The following is a 17,715-nucleotide window of genomic DNA, read 5'->3' as shown; positions in this document are numbered from 1 at the left end:
ATTGTAGAAAATTAAATTCTCTACAATTTCGTATATTTGAAATTTCCGTAGGATGCTCGGTTTCAAAAGTGTAAGCCTTTAAAGTTGGAGTAACGAGAATTTTATGAAAATTTACTGCAACTCCAATTTTCAAGTTTAACTTTTTTTACTCAAAACTTCAAACGCTTGCTGCTGTGAAACCGAGCGTCCTACGAAAATTTCAAATATACCAAAATGTAGAGAATTTAATTCTCTTTCTACGTAATGTTATCCGATTTTGCTAGGACGTACGGTCCGTCCGGGATATGCGAAAAACTAAAACACTAAAAATTCTCTCATGTTTACTTCAAAGAGCTTTTGTGAGCGTTTGGAAAATTTTTTTTTGGTTCAAACACATCAAAATATTCTTGGAGGATAGGGCTTTCACCCACAATAAAAAATTTTTCAAAATTGTTATCGGTATCATTGTAGCGAGCATTTTAAAAACGGTGTAACATCGCGATTTTTCTGCTCGGACAAGTACGTAATTTGCACGCTACTGTATTACAATGCCTATTACATGAACCAAAAGGGAAGATACAGCAAGCAATTTTAAAAATTGTACATTTCCCTGGCCCCTACTTCAAGTGTCATAATATGATAGAGGACGAGTGTAGTAAGCAAATGTTCTCTCTTATCGTTTGTATTATTTTTGTAAACTACGATTATACCAACGTCGTCACTATACTACTTACTACAACCATATGAAAATGAATACAATGCAATATAAACCTAACGCGTGTAGCTTTTTACTCATGGGATACGGGTACCCAACGATTCCTCGAAAGCTTAACGAAACAAACAACCAGGATATCAATTTTGTTTCATTGTAATTTAATGAATTTAAAACGAGTTTCAAGAACGCTATAATAGGGCTAAATATAATATAGATTCCTATATTCAACAAAAGCAGGCTAATAACAAAGAGATATTTCTCAGTACTGATAATCGGTGAATAGTTATCCACCATGTTACATACGTTCATACTAATCCCCTTCTTTACGAGAACGAAGTTTCGAAACAAAACCAATTTAAAATTATTAGTAAATTCACACACGGGAGGGTACTTTATACATATCAGTAGGTACCTACTACCTACTATCAAATATCAATTCAATAACCAAAGATGATTCATGGAGATTCGTGATTGCAAAGTACAGTACGAAGCAATTATGTAATTCATCTTCCAATTTTACAAACTTCTTTGACGACCTTTCGTACATTAAAATGGTTTAAACGTAATTAAAAATGATTAAAACTTAATACTAGATAAAAAAACAATTAAAATATAAGTAGTTAAAACAGTTCTTAATACTAATTTTTTTACGCTGCTCGTGTTCTAAAATAACAATAATTGGGAGAAGACTTATCTTCATCATTCGATCATCTTTCCAGACTTATGCATTTCAAAAAAAAACTAACTCCTAATCCTAATTAAGGTAATACCTAGTAAAACAAACTGCTTTTACTTTTAATACTAACATTAATGATACTTTAGCTCGTAGCTTTAAATTTCTATTTACATTTCAGGTTTAGATAATTGAACTGCGTGCAGAATGTGCACGGAGACCAGCTTTTAAAGCGGCTAAGCTCAGTCGTAGATTCGAACAAGAGATGCTGGACTCCTCTCTGAGCTCCAGTTTTATACCTATCGAGAATACTCCCGACGTTACCAACACAATAAAGTTTTTTACTCAGGGTTTTTCGTGGAAATCGATTTATTACACATAATAATTTGACAATAATTACGTGTATAAATTACAGAAAAAATTGTCTCTTGATTCGGATAACGTTATTTTAACTATATTTATTTTTATACAGCTATTCACATTTCACTTATTCGGTTGATCATCATTCCCATCATATTTTCCGGCGTTTGCGGCCTAGATTAAAGTAAAAAAAATTATTAATTCTAAAATAAATATTCAATCAAGCGTCACTAATTCAAACTATGAAACTTCCCGCTTACCTTTTCTTCTCTAGTCGTTATAGATCTGTACTGGCTGCAAGCGTCAAACCCATCTTCGATAGTTTGCTTGGTGAAATTACCTTTGATTATCCAACACTCGTTTGCTCTCGTAAACAGGTGGACGCGAGTCTGGTCCAGAAGGAATTGTGAGATTGCTTCGCCTTTTCTGATCCTCTTATGAAATATTGCGCTGGGTTGGCCGAAAAGGTACGTTACTAAGGTACCGTACGCAAATTCAATTACCGAACTCCTGTTCGGTTTAATAAAAAGAGTCTGATCTGGGGTTCCAGATTTCTCATAAAATAATTGAACTTGAAATGAAAAATTTGTCCCTTGGTTCAAAAAAGTGGCCCGGCCACTGCAAAAACAACAATTCCCTCCCGTCAACGACACTAATAAAACCGTTAAACAAATTGGTAAGGCGAACATTTTGATTATTACGTAGTAATTTTTAACAATATATCGCGCAATAACACTCAACTGATCAACTGTCGAAATGCGTACGGCAGCTTTACCTTTTATGGGTGCTTATCGAAATGAAAAAGGTAGTTCATCGAACTTTACTATCGTTTGTTTGCTTTTTAGCGAAATTTTCAAGGTGAGATCCGTTTATCAGTGGCTCCCACGTCGGGGGTCAGGTGTTGCGGTCGCAACACAAGATGTGCGCTCTTATGGGTCATACAATGAACTCCGATACCCTGACCCTCCTTATTGTAAATTTTAATTTCATTCTAATTACTGTTATCGATGATGATTAATTAACAATCATAAGACGCGAAATGAGGTACATAGTATGTAAATTAAAAATGCTAAATTATGAAAGTAGCAATTAAAACTATTGAATATGTAAATGCGCGTGAAAAAATTTTTCATCGAAAGTTTTAATTAGGTATTATTGTTGCTTTTGTAGTGGCCGGGCCACTTTTTTAAACAAAGGTAGTAATTTTTCAAAACAACAGTTTGACATCAAATACGTATCAATATTTTTAATAACATTTTTATCGAATGAAAAGGTCTCCATGGAGCCTCCAGAATGGCTGGAAATGGCGAAATTCGCCCTCGTGGGGTTGGTTCATGCTGTAATCATTAATCGAACGTGAACACGAGCTCGAAGCAGAGAATTGGTACTTATTATGCTCGAATTTGTCCTGATTGTGTTTTCCACATAAACAACAGAGTTTTCAGTGCTCAGTATGCAGCAGAGAGATGTTGGAAACGCAGCAGCTTATTCGCACGCTCAGCTGCGAGCATATGTACCACTGAGAGTGTTTCAAATTGATTACGAAAGCTGCCGAAGATGATAATACGTGGCAGGTGTGCACGGTTAATGGCTGCGAGCACGAAGTATTTTCCAAAGAGTGCACGAGCTACAAAATTTCGACGCCAGCGGTGTTGGTACCTGCACAAATTCAAGATATTGGTAAAAAATTGAACCAGTTGTCGATCGTGGAGACAGGGTCGGAAAATTTGGAAGCGAACGAACCTGTAGTCATTTCTTCAGACGATGAGCAGGAACGCGAGGCATCGTGGAAACACGAAAAGAAGCCAATGTTACTCAACGGCGAGGTGACCATTACGCTCGTGCCACTGAAGATCCAGCCTGAAAAGAAACAGAAATCGAAAAAGGTTAGCTTTGCGGCAGACATGAAAATGATCGAGAAAAAGACAGCCACAAAGCTACGGTTGGCAAAGAAAAAGAGATGTGTGAAAAAATCGAAGAAAACTCAAAAATGCGTACCTGATTCTGCGGTAAAATTCGACAAGCTCAAAGAGTATGGCACCAAGTGCGCAGTAGTAATCCCGAAACTGCCGCAAGAGACGGTAAAAAACCCGACGCCGGTGAAAATTGATCGAGCTGCAATCCGGATACCGAAGCTAAGTCATCCAGTCAGCGAGGCGGCGATTCTTCAGCACGTCCACTGTGGGAAATGATAATCAGTTAATGAAAAATAGAGCAGAGATGCTGAAGAAATTGATATATGAGAAGAAGAAACTTACCGAAGAGCTTCAGAAGACTCAGCTTCCTCGAGACAAGCCGTTGGCAGTGCCAAAAGAGAAGATTCAGCATCCGGTAGTCGAGCAAGCCGAGCCGCAGTCAGCTGTCCAACAGCACGAGGGCGATGCGGTTTGCGAGGAGCAGAAACAAGGACGAGTTGAGCCGCAACCTGCGTCCATCAGCCATCGAGATGGTGCTCAGCATCCGTCTCAGCGCATGATCAGCGGTCCATCACCGGCACAGCGTTTGAGAGAAAAATTCCGGCGACGAGAAAGCCAGAGAAGTGAGAAAATTCCGGTGAGCAGGGTGCTCGATTTGCGACCATGGCATATCCAGAATCCGAAGCACGTGAAGACCATGAAGACGGTCCTACCTGAACAAACGAAGGTCTATTTACCTGTAACGATACACAATAAAACAGAGATTATCTTCAATGAAGGGCTGAAGAGGAATTGGAGAGTGCCGCAAGAAGAGGCTAAATATATGAAATACCAATATTATACGGGGTGATTCGAGATAACGTATACCTGGAGAAGACGGTGCGAAGGTCATTGACCCACTCGCGATATACAGGGATAACCATACCTGCAGGATATCTCGAATCGACTTTGCGAGAGATGAGAAAGGTACCGCGATTGATGGTCCTGGCAGTGGGACAAGATGACGTCGCAAATCGCACAATTTTGGCCTGTTGCAAAAATATAAAAGAGTTGCTCAAAACCATTGAGAAAAAGGGAGTAGAGAAGCTAATACTACTGCCTATAGCAACATATGAAGGCTGTTCATCCAAACGCCGAAAAGTTAATGAATTCCTGCGATATGAGGCGAGTCCGTATTACCATGGAGCGATATACAGGGTCCGCCAACGAAGTGTATCACATTTGTTTTTCAAATAAATCGGCAACACTGATAGCTACAATGCTGGTAAACACATCATTTGATAGCCAAAACTGCACATTTTTTTTTTGGTAAAACTTTCATTTCTGCTGATTCACTTGTAACGATGCCTGAATGGAATTAACAAAAGAGCTTATTTTGCAAAATTTTTCAAAAGTTCATTGCAAAAAGTTTTAGTTTTTTGCCAAAAAATCAAAAACTAAGCATCCTAGAAAAAAACTAATGACATTATGTCGATTGGAAATTTAATTCTCTACCATTTTCCTCGACTTCATTTTTCCATAGAGTGCTTTTTTCCGCCTCCAGACCGATTGTTATGTAACGCAGTTTGCAAATTTTTCAAAAATTCATTTCAAAAATTTGCAAACTGCGTATCATAAAAGTTGGTCTGGAGGCGGAACGAAGCACTCTACGAAAAAATGTAGTCAAAGAAATTTGTAGAGAATTAAATTTCCAATCGACATAATGTCGTTAGTTTTTTTCTAGGATGCTTAGTTTTTGATTTTTTGGCAAAAAACTAAAACTTTTTGAAATGAACTTTTGAAAAATTTGCAAACTGAGCTCATAAAAATCGATCTGGAGGCGAAACGAAGCGTTCTACGAAAAAATGAAGTCGATGGAAGTTGTAGAGAATTAAATTTCCAATCGACATAATGTCGTTAGTTTTTTTCTAGGATGCTTAGTTTTTGATTTTTTGGCAAAAAACTAAAACTTTTTGAAATGTGAAAATCGAAACAAACTTTTTAGCCACTCTGTATGTGATGACTGTAATGTTGTTCATTCCATTCAGGCATTCTTACAAGTGAATCAGCAGAAATGAAATTTTTACCAAAAAAAAACGTGCAGTTTTGACTATCAAATGATGCGTTTACCAGCGTTGTAGTTATCAGTGTTTCCGATCTATTTGAAAAACAAATGTGATACACTTCGTTGGCGGACCCTGTACTACCTGCGCGACGCAGAAAACATCATTAATAGATGCCCACCCAAGGGGGCAATTAGGGGCGCAGAATACTGCTCCAAAGAGCAGCACTTTGAGCTCACCCTAGGTCTCATGAAATTGACCGATGATATCCGAAGCGGTCGCAGGTGAAAAGAGAGGTGCAAAACGGTCGATGTGGAGCTAAGCTTTGTTGTATTTGTTGTTATTTATTTAAATGGTGAGATAATTTATTTTTCTTGACTTTGTATTTTTTCAAGTTGCACTCGGAATAGATATTTTTGTTGATAATATGGACTAATTTATTTTATAACTCTGACAATTAGTTCTGAAATTTGTGTAAATATTTGTAAATTTTTCCTAACAGAGAAGTTGAAAAAATGCGTGAGTGTGCGTTAAGGAATTTTTGAACGAAGAATTTTCATAAAAAAATAGAGAAGTTCAAAATCCGGGTTCGATAATAGGTCGAGAGAGGGGCGAGAAGGTTTCTAGTTGCGAAAAAATGAGAGAAATCGCAACTTTCGAACTTGGAAAAATCGCACGTGGCCAGCTGTCAGTGAGCATAGCCAAATGTTCCCAGCTGTCCGTGGGAATAGCGACACATTCCCAGCTGTGTGTGGGTGTAGCAACGAGTGGCTAGCTGTCCGTGACGATAACGCGGCACTGAATCAACACAAACACGAGAGAAAACGAACGCGACACGAGTTAGAACTAAAGATAACACTTTGTACGCGTAAAAAGAGATGAGAAACGGGGTACTTAATTCAGCAGAGATGAGAAAAAAGGATTCTGGTTCCAGCTTCGAATCTCGACTTTGAAAAACTTCCAGTTTGAAAAACATCAGCTGGCTGATAACAGAGAGGTTAAAAAAAAAGAAAAAACATAAACAACACGCAGGACAAGAAAAATGGAATTGAAATAAAGATTCAACATACCTGTAACTTCTCTGATAAATTCCAGTCATCGAAGCAATTTTCCGGCATCTCTGTTCAATATGGATTTAGCGAGCTCGAGTTTTAACATCTCTGATGGCTGGTCCATCGCAAAAAGAAGAAGAACGGCTCCCCAAGTGTTGTTGTTGATGGAATGGCGTTCGCCGTCAGGAAAGGTAGCTGGAGCGCTGGAGAAAAAGAAAAATGACTCGCCTAGAGTTTCTAGATGTGACATTGTTCATTGCCGTTGTAAATCCACAGCAACAAATGAACGATAGAATAGGAGAAAAAACTTACCATTATCCTATGCGATGAGGTGAAAGGTTCACCGGTTATGATTAGGATTTGAGAACAGAGAATCCCTGGAACGTGACTGGAGTTGATACAGCATCACTGGAATGATAAACAGAGATTAGCAACGTTCAATATACGAAAATTTTGGGAAATTCAGCAGAGAAGATAGAAACTTACTTTGATGCTGAGTTGAGTCAAAACAGTCATTTCCGTTCGGTTCCAGTGAACTTATTTCAACGCCGATTGAATCCGGGAAAGTTGCTGCTGGAAAAGAAGAGCACCCTTGATTAGTTTAACATCTACAAATACGATTTGGAACGCGTAATTAATTAAAAAGTACCTGTTAATTACTCCAGAAGGAAAGTTCATCGATCTCCTGTTGGAAAACATTCGTTATCACACCGGCAAAGCTTTTTATGAGTTGCGCATTTTTGGCTTTGCGTCGAACCAGTTGATATGCACCTTAGCGCGTGTTTTTACCGTAATTCTCGCGTAATTACGAATTTCGATTTATTTTTGAATTTTTGTATCATTTCTCTGCTTTTTATGTAAATATTTGTGTTTGTGAATTTTGTAGCACATACTTTGACTATATTATATATACATGGACTGCTATCTTCATTGTCGCCGACGAAGCCGAAGTAATAGAGCCCGTGTTGAAAATCGAGAAATCTGAATTGTTCGATTTTCAACTCTGTGATTCTCACAGAGTGAACGACTGAATCAATTAGGTGATTCGAACGCGAACGCTTCGGCGTACGCTTCGCGACTACGCCTCCTCCTTCCCCCCGCGCCCATGGTCCGCTGGATGTTGACAAATGCGAATTCGACAAAAAATCATAAAAAATAAATGAAGCATTTTAATTACAAATCGTCCAATGACCATTGAGCTATCGAAAGGGGAACCCTGTGAGTCGACCATCGGAGGGGAAATATACCTACGACCATTTCTCCAGCTCTAAGAGCTGGATCTTCGATCTTCTGGAAAATAAATACACACTTATTCGTTTCTATATTGCCGTTCTTTGAAGTTTAAAATATCATACATCGTCGCTAAGTTGTACCTTTATTATTTCGAGCCGAGATTTTTATATTCAAAGTTCGAACTTTCGTTTACGCGATGGACGACTTGCAGAATCCTCTATCTCCTCATGAATCCGAAGGAGACGGCGAAGGAGAAGAAGATCACCTGTTGATTGACCCCGTAAGTCTTTTGAACTTTCAAATTTCGTAATAGTGTACTTGCATATTTCAAATTTTAGCTTCGTATATTTTTTGCCTATTTTGATTTTGGTTTTGGCTATTCGTTTTGGTTTCGTAATTTCGTACGTTCGATTTGGTTGTCTTGTTCGTTTGGGTTTATTTTGCATATTTTGAATATTCGTCTCGACTTTGTCTTTTCTTATGGTCTGTTAAGTTACGATTCGTGCCTCGTAGGTTAGGAATTTTGAAATAGGTAGAAAATAGAAAATAGTTAGATAGGTAGTTTTAAAAGGCTTACTCAGAACGCCGTTTCTGACCCAATTTTAAATTTCAGGTTCAACGAACAATCGCCGCTAAAATTCGTGGGAGCTCGTGAAATACATTGATATTATATTTGACGCACCGTTTACATTTTATTTCAACGCATCATTATTCTTATGCACTTATTTTTTACTTCGATGTATTTTTACTCATATTTTTTAATCGATATTTTATATTGGAGTTTATGTTTAATTAAAATGAAAATATACGTAACGTGTACCTATTTGTGTTTTACCTACTTGTGACTGTATGCTCAAATTCGTTCTTTTGTTCGTTAGTTAGTTTAGGGTTCGAAATTTTCGTCTGTCTTCTTTTCTATCTTTTAAAAAATTCAACATATTCGCAGGGAAATTCTTTATATGGTAGCAGAGCGTGGTTCAATGACCTCAGGGAGCTAAACAGTCAAGTAGAACACAATTGGCACGACCTACGTTTCATTAAAAAACAAAAAACTCCAAAAAATGTCGACAAATTCGATAAATTTTGACAAAAGTTAGAGCAAGAAGCTCGCCATACATTAGGAATTTCGTGTAGGAAAATCTTCGACGAAACGACTTGAAATTGCATCATCTTTGACAATTTGACCTTCGCCGTTGCTTCGTGGTTCCTTTGCACACGAGCGTTACGCTTTGGTTTTTATGTTCCATAAATCTGTACCTTAATAACGCCGCCTGGAACTTCGTATGGGTAGGGTGCGAAGTGGCGTTCGTTCAAGGTTGCTGACTACAGGTCCCTTTTATTGCCGTGAAGAATTCGTTTGAGGTCCGGACCGCTTTCTTAGAAAACCTTCTCCTTGTTTATCTTCACGTTGCTACTTTTCGTTTTCGTTGACGATGCGTCATCTCTGTAACATTAGAAATACGGAGAAAAGTACACGCATTCCAGATACGTATAGAAACGCTGATATTTGAAACCATGATTTATTACTTCCCGTCGATCCGATTTTAATATTGCGTATGACGTAATATTCCTTTTTTTTTGATGTTTTGTTTGACCTCTGGCCGGAAATTCGTCGCCGAACATAGTTTCTCTCCTGAAACAAAAATCGTATTTCGTTGACTCAACTGAAATAATACGATATTCGCTAGTCCTATCTTTGAATAAAAATAAAATCTTTAATCTACAATATCTACGTGAATACTTCGAAGAATGATGATAGTAGGTAGTATGGGATACCTACTAACAACTATTCGGAAATATTCAACTAGTTAAGCTCGTACATTGGTAATTTGGTACTCGCTATTTTCGTGTATGATGTAATTCCTATCTTCCAAAAAACGGTAAAAAGGAATCGTGTAGGGTGAGGTGCGATCTTACACGTAATTTTGAAATTCTTCCTACTCGAATACGAATAGGTAAAGATTACCTACATACTTCGGCGGTGTCATACCACTGTGAACCAAGGCTGGTGAATTACGCCGATTACTCCGTGACCGATCTCTAGAATCGAGGAGTTTGTTTTGATTTTCGCCGAGAGAAAAATTGGCATTTGTTTTCGAAAATTACTAGGACTAGATGAGAGAGTAATTCTAACACGTACCTATCGTTGGCCACAGCAACGATCTGTTCGGTTATAGGTAATCGTATAGGATGCGTACGAAATACCACCCAACAAATTGACTTCAACGTTTTGAATTTTTTGAATTTTGATTTGCTTTCGTTTGAAATTTTTGAGCATCCCGGTCAAGTGGTTTTTTGAAATTTCGTCGAGGCGCCTCGCATATAGGAGATAGGTACCTGTAGAAGCATAAAACAGTATAAATTAATCGACTGTGGAAATCATGTGTATTCGAATATTCGATTAGCTAGTTTCTATAACAATGTCGTTTCAAGTCGTAATTCGAGTCTATGGTACTAATTCAATTTTATTTCGATTAGGTTGACGAATTTCGCCAGCGTCTTGAAGCGAAGGAACAAGAACTCGAAATCGTCATTGCGCGAATCAAAGAGGGTCAATCTTTCGCTGAACATAAGCAGTTAATTGATCAAGACTTTAATGTCTTGTCGAATGACGTGAGAAATTTGATCAACGACGTGAATTTGCAATTCGAGTTCATTGAAAAGATCGCATCCCTCCGCGCTAAGCTGAATATTACGATCGATCACGTAGCCGCATCTCGCAATCAACCTTCCAACAATAGGTCTGATCAGATGTTTTTGAACGGAGCAGTGCAGCTCGAAAAAATTAAGCTGCCTATTTTTACTGGTGACATCTTGGATTGGCCCACTTGGTGGGACCTCTACAGCACGGTGGTCCATAAGGAGCCGCGATATACGAACGTGCAGCGCTTCGCTTACCTAAAAACATACACGAATGAAGTAGTCCAGTCCTGTCTGGGCGAGTTGACTGCTACAGATGCGAACTATGAAGAGGCGATCAGCCGTATTTTGGAAAATTACGATAACAAAGAGAAGCTGAAGGACGCTTATTACCGAAAATTGGATGGTATTCAGGAAGCTTCGTCTCCCACAGGTAGCCGAAAAAATATTGAGTTGATTCGTTCGATAGCCTCCAATCTTAAGAATCTTGATGTTGTGACCGACCAAGATTTGTTGAGAAATCGTATATTATGTGCCTTTTCTGAGGAAATGATATTCTACGTCGTGAAGAAATTAAAGAAGCTGTCACCTGCGAACGTCATTGAAACAATTATTGATCTTATCGATAAACGTTTAAAAATCTTCGAACAAGTCGAGATTATTATGAAGCATAAAAAGAAACCTACGACATCTTCCGATTCGCAGTCTTCTTCTGCCAACGTGAATACAGTTGGGGCTTCTTTGGTTGGAGCAGCTGGTGGTTCCGGTGGTTCTGGTGGTTCGACTCAGGCTTCGTCTCGTAAACGTAAGGCGAAAAAGCAGGGTGGCAGTATCCAGACTCAGCCTCCGCAACCGACTCCGTTTCGTCAAAATCAGCCTCCTCCGCAACAACCTACGAACAATATCAACACTAATCGATCACGTCGAACTAATATGCAACAGAATGGTCATATCAATCAGTCTCAACGCAATCCAATGTATCATTATTTGAATACGCCCTGCATGTTTTGCAATCGCAATAACCATCATTCGGCCGATTGCGAATCAATGTGTACTTGGCGTCAACATAAGGAGTTTTTGGATGGCAGCAATCGCTGCTTAGTGTGCGGGTCACCTGACCATAAGTTGGAAGGGTGTTCGCTGCGATTCAATAATTGCACATGGTGCAATAAGCCAGGCCACTGTTTGTTAATGTGCATAAATAATATGCAGGAGGTCGCCAACAAAGCTATGAATCGCCGCCAAAACCGCTCAGGTAAAATTTCGATACCTACTTTATTTAATCCTTCTCGTAAGATAGATGATGTATATTTAGAAACTTTCGTATGCCGTATTAGGGTTCGTTCGAGTAGGAATTCGATCATTGTTAGAGGTTTGTTTGATAGTGGAAGCTCAGCTTCGTATATTGACAAAAACTTAGCTCTTCAGATAGATCCGTCTTTAAATGGTAGGAAACTTCGTTCGACAGTAGGGATTTTTGGCAGCTCCGAGACGAGATTATTAGATTCGACAGAATTAGGTTTAACGCTAGGTAATTTGAATAATACTGAAAACAGACAGGTAAATTTACGAACTACTACTTATATTACATCTTCGAATATTTGCACGTCACCTGACGCAAAATTAGTTAGGAATAGGTTACCTTCTAATCTTTCATACGCTGATACTTCGATTTTCAATGAAAACAAGCAGCCTATTCAGATTCTCATTGGTAACGATCAAATTCATCGTTTCTTTCCAAATGAGCAGACAAAGTTGCTTGATTCTGGTCCACTGCTTCGTAATTCGATATTTGGATGGATTCCAACTGGACCACACGACGTTATACACGATACTTTGCTGTCAACAAATATTCATAAACCTACATCAGTATTTTCTGTATTAATTGCATCTACGACTAATTCGAATAATAGCGATAACAACGATAAACATTTAGGTATCCACGATGAGTTAGAAATTTTGAATGAAAATCTCGAAAAACTTTGGAATTTAGAATCATTAGGTATTAAATCGTCCGAGCTTGTAAACGTTGATGATAAAATGCTTGAGAATTTTAACGATACTACGTACGTCGAAAATAACCGTTTTGTGGTGCGCTGGCCTTGGAAAGATCGTAATCCGACCATCCAGACAAATTTTCAGATGTGCGTAGCCCGATTGAAATCACTCATCGCAAACTCATCTAACGACTTGCTTCAGAAATACGACGAATTACTGAATGAGCAACTTGCTCACGGTATTATTGAACACGCGCCTAAAAAATCGTGTCACCTTATTCATTATCTACCACATCGTGCAATCCTTCAGAAGGAGAAGATTCGTGTTGTGTATGACGCGTCTGCGAAGACACGTTCTGGAAAATCACTCAACGATCTTCTTTTCCGAGGACCAATGATTTTAGAAAATTTAATTGGTCTCTTACTTCATTTTCGATTGAATGAAATAGGTTTAACGGCGGATATAGAAAAGGCCTTTCTTCAAATGGTTTTGAATCCAGTTGATCGTGACTCGGTTCGATTCCTTTGGCTGAAGGATCTGTCAAAACCGCCAACTCTCGATAATTTGATATTCTTTCGTTTCGCCAGAGTGCCGTTTGGCGTAATATCTTCGCCGACTCTTCTCAATTTGGTCCTCCAGCTACTTCTTTCTTCTTCGAATGATCCTGGAAACAGTCATTGGCTTAGCAAGGTTCGAGATAAATTTTATGTAGATAATTTTGTAACATCTGAATCGAATTTAGAATTCGCTTCAAAATTATTTTACCATTTGAATGCGAAGATGTTATCCGCTTCGATGAATCTTCGAGATTGGACCTCCAATTCTCTTGAATTTCTTCGAAGACACAATCTTCCGCTTATCGATTCGTCATCTCCTCCAATCAGCATTCTAGGCTTAAATTGGAACCGTTTCGCCGATACTCTAAACATAAAAATGCAACAAATTTCGTTAGAACCTTATGTAACTAAAAAACTAGCTCTGAGCTTCGCCGCATCGATATATGATCCACTTGGATTACTCAACCCTTGCGTTTTGAAGCTCAGGCTGTTTATACAGGAGTGCTGGAAGGGCAAGTACGAATGGGATACTCCACTCAACGCCGATTTAACCGCAAGATGGATCAAAATCGTGCGTGATTTGCAACAAATTTCGAAAATCGAAATCCCACGTCGTTACTTTGATTTCACTTTAAAAAATGCCAAATTTTCGTTACATATTTTTTGCGACGCGTCGAAAGACGCCTATGCGTGCTGTGCGTACCTTTGTTTTAGCGATAATGCTGGTAACTTCGGTTCCTCATTGTGCTATTCAAAAATGCGCATCAAGCCGATCGCGAACCAACCATCTGAAACAAATAAAAAGGTAGTTGATTACGAAAATCAGAAAATCGTTATTCCGACAAAACTTCCTCAATCTGATTTATCAATCCCAAAAATGGAGTTGATGGGAGTAGTACTTGGAAAACGTACTTCGATATTTCTTCGTAAGCAGTTTAAAATTGCTTTAGATTCCGTTACGTTATGGACTGATAGTACTATCGTACTTCAGTGGCTAACGAACGATGAAACTAAGCCTAAATTTGTTCAAAATCGCGTAGACGAAATTAAGAATACTCCAAATTTGGTAATTAGACACGTACCTGGTACAGAGAACCCAGCGGATCTCGCTACCCGAGGTACGACTCCTTTTGCGCTCGCAGAGAATATTCTGTGGAAAGAAGGACCCTCCTGGCTTTGCCAACGAGATCACTGGCCACAGACACCGGATACTACAAACATCGTTAGCACAATTGTATTAGCTACGATCAATGCTAAGTATACCGGAATTCTGACAGACGAGTTTGAAGAACAGCATTATAAGTTATCGTGGTACAACATCGTGAATGCTTTTGAAAAATTAATCGTTCATACTGTTGATTTTTTCGACAACGCTGATGCGACTCAAAAGTTTGCATATTTAGAGAAGGAATTCATTCGTGAACTACAGAAAAAATACTTCGCAGAAGATATTCGATTACTGAAAAAAGGGTTAAAAACTACGACTAATATAGATCTATTTTTTGATAAAAGTGGTCTTCTGCGCTGTACAGGTAGGATCGCGAATGCAGAGCTCCCTTGGGATGCTATACATCCGATCCTCCTACCGCGTAGAAGCGTTTTAGTAGTTGCGTATGTTAAAGATACTCATCGAAAAAATCATCACGTAGGTGTCTCTCATTTAATGTCTATCATTCGACAACGATTTTGGATATGTAGACTTCGATCTTTGATTAAATCTGTTATCGCGTACTGCGTGCAATGTAAAGAAGCCGAAGGTGGTCCGTATAGACTCCCGCCGGCACCGCCTTTACCTTTCGTACGCGTACAACAAGCCGTTCCTTTTAGGCACACTGGTCTTGATACACTCGGGCCTGTAAATTTAGTTAAAGATCCGTGTGAGCATACTAATGTACGAGAGTACATAAAAGCGTACGTGATTTTATTCACTTGCTTTGTTACACGTGCAGTCCATTTAGAAGTAGTCGATAGTTTGTCCGGTGACGATTTTCTTGACGCACTTACACGTTTTACTGCTCGCCGTGATGTGCCAAGGACCATCACTTCGGATAATGCGACAAACTTCCATTTCGTTCAGAAACTAGTAGGCATAAAAGTCAACATTAATCATCAACCAGTCAAACAATTTGTCGCTACGAATAAAATCAAATGGCATTTCATACCGGCCTATTCGCCTTGGCAAGGAGGTGCGTACGAGCGGCTCGTTGCTTTGGTGAAAGGTTGTTTAAAACGTACCTACGGTCTACAAGAACTCAATAGGAAAGCTTTCGTTACGTGTTTAGCCGAAGTTGAAAATACAATAAATTCTCGTCCTTTGACTTATGTCGCTTCCGACGAAATCGTTTCTCCGTTGACACCGAACCATTTCTTACGGTTACGCGACGTCGACGCGAACAATTTCTTGGAAATCAATTATAATATGCTCGATTCTACTGCTGAGAACCTGCGAAAAGTATGGACTCAGACACAGAACGTAGTACAATCGTTTTGGGATGTATTTAGAAATCAGTACCTGTTATCACTTCGAGAACGACATGATGTAATCGTTAAACCTCCGCTCAAATCTGTTCCATTTGCGCCTCGTATAGGTGATAGGGTTTTAATTAAAGAGGCTTCGGCACCCAGAGGTCATTGGCCATCTGGTACGATTACGCATGTCGACGAAAGAGGAGCAATCGCTCACGTAAAACAAGGCGATAAAACATTAATTCGATCTGTCAATTTGTTGTATCCTGTCGAACTTTCTGACCCAACAAATGAATTCACCGATCTGTTAGGAACCATCAAATGAAAAACATCAATTTAAGTAGTATGATAGGACTTATCTTTAGTAACACTTATCTTTAGTTATCTTCGTCTTTAAGTTGTTCGGCTCTTCTACTTATTATTTCGATTACATTTAATCTTCGTTTCTTCATTTTGGTGTTTTGGGAATCGGCATAGTGACTGTGTTCGGCATACGGCGATTAATCATACGACCATATATCTCGTACACAGTCCACTTCCTCGATTCGAATATCATAATTACATTATCCACGATTCAATAGCCTCGGTAGTACTTTATTTTAGCTTAAATTTAGGAAAAAAATTCATGTACTTAGGATTTTGAAAATTTTTTTTTTTCTCAATTTTGGAAATGTTTGTCAACAAACGACATTTTTCGACTTTCTATTTCTCGTTTTCACTCTGGCCCGTGGTTGGCAGTGTTGAAAATCGAGAAATCTGAATTGTTCGATTTTCAACTCTGTGATTCTCACAGAGTGAACGACTGAATCAATTAGGTGATTCGAACGCGAACGCTTCGGCGTACGCTTCGCGACTACGCCTCCTCCTTCCCCCCGCGCCCATGGTCCGCTGGATGTTGACAAATGCGAATTCGACAAAAAATCATAAAAAATAAATGAAGCATTTTAATTACAAATCGTCCAATGACCATTGAGCTATCGAAAGGGGAACCCTGTGAGTCGACCATCGGAGGGGAAATATACCTACGACCATTTCTCCAGCTCTAAGAGCTGGATCTTCGATCTTCTGGAAAATAAATACACACTTATTCGTTTCTATATTGCCGTTCTTTGAAGTTTAAAATATCATACATCGTCGCTAAGTTGTACCTTTATTATTTCGAGCCGAGATTTTTATATTCAAAGTTCGAACTTTCGTTTACGCGATGGACGACTTGCAGAATCCTCTATCTCCTCATGAATCCGAAGGAGACGGCGAAGGAGAAGAAGATCACCTGTTGATTGACCCCGTAAGTCTTTTGAACTTTCAAATTTCGTAATAGTGTACTTGCATATTTCAAATTTTAGCTTCGTATATTTTTTGCCTATTTTGATTTTGGTTTTGGCTATTCGTTTTGGTTTCGTAATTTCGTACGTTCGATTTGGTTGTCTTGTTCGTTTGGGTTTATTTTGCATATTTTGAATATTCGTCTCGACTTTGTCTTTTCTTATGGTCTGTTAAGTTACGATTCGTGCCTCGTAGGTTAGGAATTTTGAAATAGGTAGAAAATAGAAAATAGTTAGATAGGTAGTTTTAAAAGGCTTACTCAGAACGCCGTTTCTGACCCAATTTTAAATTTCAGGTTCAACGAACAATCGCCGCTAAAATTCGTGGGAGCTCGTGAAATACATTGATATTATATTTGACGCACCGTTTACATTTTATTTCAACGCATCATTATTCTTATGCACTTATTTTTTACTTCGATGTATTTTTACTCATATTTTTTAATCGATATTTTATATTGGAGTTTATGTTTAATTAAAATGAAAATATACGTAACGTGTACCTATTTGTGTTTTACCTACTTGTGACTGTATGCTCAAATTCGTTCTTTTGTTCGTTAGTTAGTTTAGGGTTCGAAATTTTCGTCTGTCTTCTTTTCTATCTTTTAAAAAATTCAACATATTCGCAGGGAAATTCTTTATAGCCCGAATAGAGGTACTTAAGAGGGTGCTCTACCTTTTGTTTGTTTACTTTTTAGCATACCCGCAGGCAGAGATTAGACATTTTTCAAACGCATTTTTTTATTAGTTGGAGAGAAT

At 38.6% G+C, this 17,715-nt stretch overlaps 1 protein-coding gene and 2 long non-coding RNA genes across 10 annotated transcripts; 2 read left to right on the top strand and 1 right to left on the bottom strand.

The window, feature by feature from the left end:
- The first annotated feature begins 1,076 nt into the window (after positions 1-1,076).
- LOC135838323 (uncharacterized) lies at positions 1,077-2,337 on the top strand. The gene is made up of 2 exons (XR_010557380.1): positions 1,077-1,457; positions 1,549-2,337. It is a non-coding gene; the product is annotated as an uncharacterized LOC135838323 (long non-coding RNA).
- LOC135838322 (uncharacterized) lies at positions 1,719-11,428 on the bottom strand. 8 transcript variants are annotated; one of them, XR_010557379.1, is made up of 13 exons: positions 11,297-11,428; positions 11,004-11,199; positions 10,111-10,307; positions 7,224-9,603; positions 7,050-7,145; positions 6,756-6,940; positions 6,580-6,668; positions 4,569-4,671; positions 3,986-4,380; positions 3,726-3,906; positions 3,471-3,587; positions 1,988-3,386; positions 1,719-1,901 (listed from the first exon to the last, which is right to left on the bottom strand). It is a non-coding gene; the product is annotated as an uncharacterized LOC135838322 (long non-coding RNA). The 8 variants fall into 8 exon arrangements; XR_010557376.1 differs by having other exon boundaries at positions 4,476-6,668; XR_010557375.1 differs by having other exon boundaries at positions 4,511-6,668.
- On the top strand, positions 8,119-17,470 carry LOC135838321 (uncharacterized). Its single transcript, XM_065353904.1, has 3 exons — positions 8,119-8,250; positions 10,449-11,865; positions 17,253-17,470. The coding sequence occupies exons 1-3, from the start codon at positions 8,167-8,169 to the stop codon at positions 17,273-17,275; spliced, it is 1,524 nt and encodes a 507-aa protein (XP_065209976.1). The 5' UTR covers positions 8,119-8,166; the 3' UTR covers positions 17,276-17,470.
- The last annotated feature ends 245 nt before the right edge of the window (positions 17,471-17,715 follow it).

Source organism: Planococcus citri, chromosome 3 (genome assembly GCF_950023065.1).
Source record: "Planococcus citri chromosome 3, ihPlaCitr1.1, whole genome shotgun sequence".
Classification (NCBI taxonomy): domain Eukaryota; kingdom Metazoa; phylum Arthropoda; class Insecta; order Hemiptera; family Pseudococcidae; genus Planococcus; species Planococcus citri.
Note: the sequence above shows the minus strand (reverse complement) of the source record. Positions and strands in the feature narration are given on the sequence as shown.